The 4,989-nt window shown below is 33.9% G+C and overlaps 2 protein-coding genes across 2 annotated transcripts; one reads left to right on the top strand and one right to left on the bottom strand.

The window, feature by feature from the left end:
- Nucleotides 1–1,942: 1,942 nt before the first annotated feature.
- LOC133173016 (dual specificity protein phosphatase 19-like) lies at nucleotides 1,943–3,032 on the bottom strand. The gene is made up of 2 exons (XM_061307892.1): nucleotides 2,719–3,032; nucleotides 1,943–2,519 (listed from the first exon to the last, which is right to left on the bottom strand). The coding sequence occupies exons 1-2, from the start codon at nucleotides 2,933–2,935 to the stop codon at nucleotides 2,107–2,109; spliced, it is 630 nt and encodes a 209-aa protein (XP_061163876.1). The 5' UTR covers nucleotides 2,936–3,032; the 3' UTR covers nucleotides 1,943–2,106.
- A 63-nt stretch (nucleotides 3,033–3,095) lies between these two features.
- Nucleotides 3,096–4,095, top strand: LOC133173387 (dual specificity protein phosphatase 19-like). The gene is made up of 3 exons (XM_061308368.1): nucleotides 3,096–3,176; nucleotides 3,427–3,504; nucleotides 3,593–4,095. Exons 2-3 carry the CDS (start codon nucleotides 3,444–3,446, stop codon nucleotides 3,979–3,981), a joined length of 450 nt encoding a protein of 149 aa, XP_061164352.1. The 5' UTR covers nucleotides 3,096–3,176; nucleotides 3,427–3,443; the 3' UTR covers nucleotides 3,982–4,095.
- The last annotated feature ends 894 nt before the right edge of the window (nucleotides 4,096–4,989 follow it).

Raw genomic sequence — 4,989 nt, 5'->3', positions numbered from 1 at the left:
CTACCTGTCAACTTCCTGTTTATACATGCGTCTGTCTGTACCAAATTTCCATCGCACTTTTCTCAGCAACTACTTATCGCAGATGCTTGAAACTTTAGCATACTCTTTGTTTAAGCATGCCAAATAGTGGGATTCATTTTTGTACAAATCCGATGTCAACTTCCTATTAATCTGAGTGATTGTCCGAAGCTGTCTGTCCGTAACAAATTTTCGTTGCAGTTTTCTCAGCAACTACTTTTTGCAGATGCTTGAAATTTTAGCACACTCTTTGTTTTGGCATGCCATTTGGTGGGATACATTTTTGTTCGAATCCGAAGACAAATCTCTGTTTATCCGTCCATCTGTCTGTACCAAATTTTATTGCAATTTTCTCAGCAACTACTCATTGTAGATGCTTGAAATTTTAGTACACTCTTTGTTTAGGGATGCCTATTGTGGGATTCATTCAAGTTTAGTAAGAATCCGATATAAACTTCCTGTTTATCCGTGCGTCTGTCCGTACCAAATTTCCGTTGTGGTTTTCTCAGCAACTACTCATTGCAGTTCACATGAGCATATATTTCCCACAGTCCCCCCGTTCGTTCCACACAAAAATACCCCACTATACATTATAAGAGAGATCTTATAATGTATAGTGGGGTATTTTTGTGTGGAACAGTCATTTTGGGGTTTTCACGATTTTTTCCTATGGTACACATGATGAATAAGAGCAATAAAAATAATTTGTGAAAAAATGTCCAACAAGCCCCGGGGTTGAATATCGGAAGGGGGGGGGGGGAATCCTATCCACAAGTACCTGTGGTTTAGACCTATAAATCACTTGTAGTACTAGTAAACCTTGTTTATACACAGGTGTGAATAAAGGCATATATGTCTGATATGTTGCACATGACTTGTTGGTAAATTATTAGCTGCAATAATGTAGCCCTCTCCGATTTTTTTTTTTTTTTTTTTGGGAGAGGGCTACAACTCCTTAGGATCTCCGTAATGGTGCAAGTGCGGGAGTGATTCACTACCGCACAGATTTCGGCTCAAATTATCAGTAAGTGGGTATTTTATTAACATATCCTACCTGAACTCATAAAATGTAGTTATGCAAGACATGAATTGATCCAAAAATATACAGAACAATCCGTATATCGGTTATTTTTCGTGTATGTCAACATCACAACTTGAATTTATCCGCCATGTTTACTGACCTTGATCGATTTTATTTTGGGACAACCAATGAGAATTCGGGATCTAGGGGAGCGGATCGTTTAGGATTTCCCTTATTTTAAGCATAAATATCACTGTTTATGAAAAAAAGATCACATGGGATGCTTTTATTTATTGATGTTTAGTGATATTATACAACACAAACATTTATTAACACCGACATTTACTTTATCAAGTGATTCTAAATTTCAAGCGCAAGTCTCCGTACATCACGCGAGAACTGTCATGGCTGCTGAAGAGAACGACTGGTAAACACGCAGATTTATTTTACTTGGTTTTCGCTTTTAAAGGGCTATGATGTTGATACTGAATAAAAATTCCGTCTTATTGGAAGTAAGTTGAATGCAAAAACAATTTATTTTGCCTGCAGTCGCCCGTATCTAAAAAATATATTTGCACCATTACGGAGATGCAGTGGAATTGTAGCCCTCTCCTGAAAATATCAGATTAAAAAAATCAGAGAGGGCTACATTATTGCAGCTAGTAAATTATCTGCATTTCAACCAAGCATTTTATTTGCCATAGTCATTTTCCTTTGAGAACTTTAATAAAAACAAAGCACTCATTTACAGTTAGTTAAAAACCCTGCTCAACAGAGGATTGCAATAAAAGAAAGCATTTTACATTTATGGTTATAACCACTTTCCATCCTTACTGCCTTTAAATGCTTTGTTTAAAGCATCTCATTTGAACTAGCTTTGTCTGTAACCTACTGGCATATACATCCAAAGTGAACAAGATTTTAATACATAAAAAAGATCCATAGTATTCATATTGCATAAATCCCATAAATTAACAATGCAAATTTACTACACAAAATATAAATCAAACCTCACAGAATATTGCTACAGTGTCAACACAGAACTTTGTTTCGGGGGTAATTCATTATTAATTGTTAATTAGTCCTTGATCTCCAAGTTGTTGTTCAAAAGTCTTCAGCTGGGCTTGAAACCCGGCATTAGGTCTGATCTTTGATCTTTTGTCTTTCACATATTGATAGGCTCTGTCCAAACTCCAGCACTGTGTCTTCATGAGGTAGGCTATGACAATTGTTGCTGATCTAGAAATTCCTGCATTACAGTGCACCAAGACACACCCTCCGCTGTTTTTCCCAGAGTCGATGAATTGAAAAGCTGATTCAAAATGTTGGGCTATATTTGTCTCAGGAATATCTAATAAGTCTATATTCTTATATGTAAAATGTTCTGGAAACGTATTTTTGACAAAAGTGGCTAGATTCAAAATATGTGTCACATTGTACTTTTGAAGCAAATTTAACTCTACTGCTACATCTTGTGAACCTGAAAGAAACAAATTTTAAATTAATGTTTTACATATTTCACCCTGTTCAGCAAAGGGCTGGTGGAGGGATCTGTTATATTTGAAAAGAGAAAACACCCCAAATGCATATGTAGGGGAAGCTGCAATCTTATTTTTATCAAACATAGCTTTAAAGTCCAGTTATAGAAAACTGTAATGGTTGTTTTATTTTTAGCTTACCTAAAATGAGATCTGGTAAAATTTCCCCGATCTGCAGATCTGCAAATGGATCAACAACAAAACCAGGAACTTTTCCATTCTTTTCAACATTCTTTCTTTCCGTCAACCCTTGTTCATTCTTGTATTCTACGAACTGATCGCCAGTTATGGTTGTTACTTTTGTTACAGTCTTTTTCAACGATGACTTGTCGAACGTATTTAAACTACTCAGCATCATTAATTTCAATTTGACTAAACTTCTGAGATAAAAAAAACAACAACAACACCTGTTTACTTCGGTACTTCGGTAAGTGTTTGTCCAGGTCACTATCTGACTATCACTATGCAAAGATCTTTCGAAAGATGTCGCAATATTATTTTGACAGGTGTGAAATCGGCCGAGGTTTACCGAAAGCTACTTTCAGTTTACTTATACCTTATTCTGTTTTCATAACAAAAGAGTTCCATTCAGATCTTGGGTAAGACATTCTTCTTTTCTTATTCAATGTGACCATAGATGTATAAGATCTATGATGTGACATAATCTTTTTGTAAATATTCAGTCAAATTTTGATGTTACCTTTTCTGCTTCATTGTTTGGGTCCATTCTATTTATCGAAAATTGAAACCCTTTCTCGTTTTTAGACAGCCCCAGAGTTTGCGTTTCCAATGTAAATAATACGCGGAAATTACGATCCCGATGTATTAACTCTATCATTTTTTTTTCAGTCTCTAACACAGACATAATGTATTACGATGGATATGACGAGGATGCCCTGGATGAAATTCTTCCAAGTCTTTTTATAAGTAAGAGGTTGTTTATCCACTTTATTCTTTAGTGAAGTTATTGTGGGATCATGTATGGTTTTCATTAAGCCCATTTCCTCTTTTTAAGGTGGATTTGTCCCTGCCAAAGATTTAGACCGATTAGAGAATCTAGGAATAACTCACATTGTTAACTTATCTTCTTATGAAAATAATTTTCATGGAAAATTCAAGTATCTCAGAATCCCAGTAGAAGATATTCCTTCGGAGGAAATTCATCCATACTTCGACGAATCTCTCAAGTTTATCGAAGAGGCTTTTACAGAGAATGGCCGAGTTCTCGTGAATTGTAATGCAGGACAATCTAGAGCAGGAACAATTATAATACTTTACATAATGAAAACGAAAGGCATGACCTTTGAAGATGCTCAAAAATTGGCACAGAGTAAGAGGAAATCTAATGAAATATGTCCAAATTCGGGATTTCGAAGACAGCTTATTGAGTATTTTGAAAAGTGATTCTGATCAGTCCTTTTGATAAAAACGATTCTTATACAATAAAGTATGGAACACCAAATTAACATATATTCAAATATTTGAACCTATCTTCAAATAATTGTACCTATCTTCAAATAATTGAACCTATCTCTAAATGAATTGAAGATAGGTACAATTGAATTAAAGATAGGTCTAAATGAATTAAAGATAGGTGTAAATAATTATACCTATCTTTAAATAATTACACCTATCTTCAATTCAATTAAGATAGGTTCAATTGAATTACACCTATCTTCAATTCAATTAAAGATAGGTTCAATTGAATTATACCTATCTTCAATTCATTTGAAGATAGGTACAATTGATTTGAAGATAGATACAATTGATTTAAAGATAGGTACAATTGAAACATATCAACAAAGGATTTGAAGATAGGTACAATTCAATTATACCTAGGTTCAATTCTTTTTCTGTTATTGAAAATAATGAAAGCTCCTTCTAACAGCAACTTGAACAAGGAGGGAACTGCGCAAAGCATTTTATAGGGAGTAGTTGTTATTGCCAGTGTCTTTATAATTAAAGATAGGTTCAATTCAATTGCACCTATCTTTAAATCAATTATACCTATCTTTAATTCATTGCATTTGTACCTATCTTCAAATCAGTTGTACTTATCTTCAAATCAATTGTACCTATCTTCAAAGCAATTGTACCTATCTTCAAATGAATTAAAGATAGGTAAAATTGAATTAAACCTATCTTTAATTTATTTGAAGATAGGTACAGTTGATTTGAAGATAGGTACAACTGATTTGAAGACTTTTTTTTTCAATTCATTTTATTGACAATTACCATGTCGGCATACAGTCATGACATAAAACAAATTAACAAGAACAATACATACATATACAAAGTGACAAATGTGAGTTGAACAAAATAATGTAGAGTATATTCACATATTTCTAAGTATTCATTGCTGACTTTCTTTTCTGGTGTCAAAGCACTTTTTCAAAAAACAACATATCCTTC

This window comes from Saccostrea echinata, unplaced genomic scaffold, assembly GCF_033153115.1.
Source record: "Saccostrea echinata isolate AGI-Se365-2 ecotype Australia unplaced genomic scaffold, CSIRO_AGI_Sech_v1 ptg000056l, whole genome shotgun sequence".
NCBI classification, from domain to species: Eukaryota; Metazoa; Mollusca; class Bivalvia; order Ostreida; family Ostreidae; genus Saccostrea; species Saccostrea echinata.
This window is presented reverse-complemented; position numbering and strand designations above follow the sequence as displayed.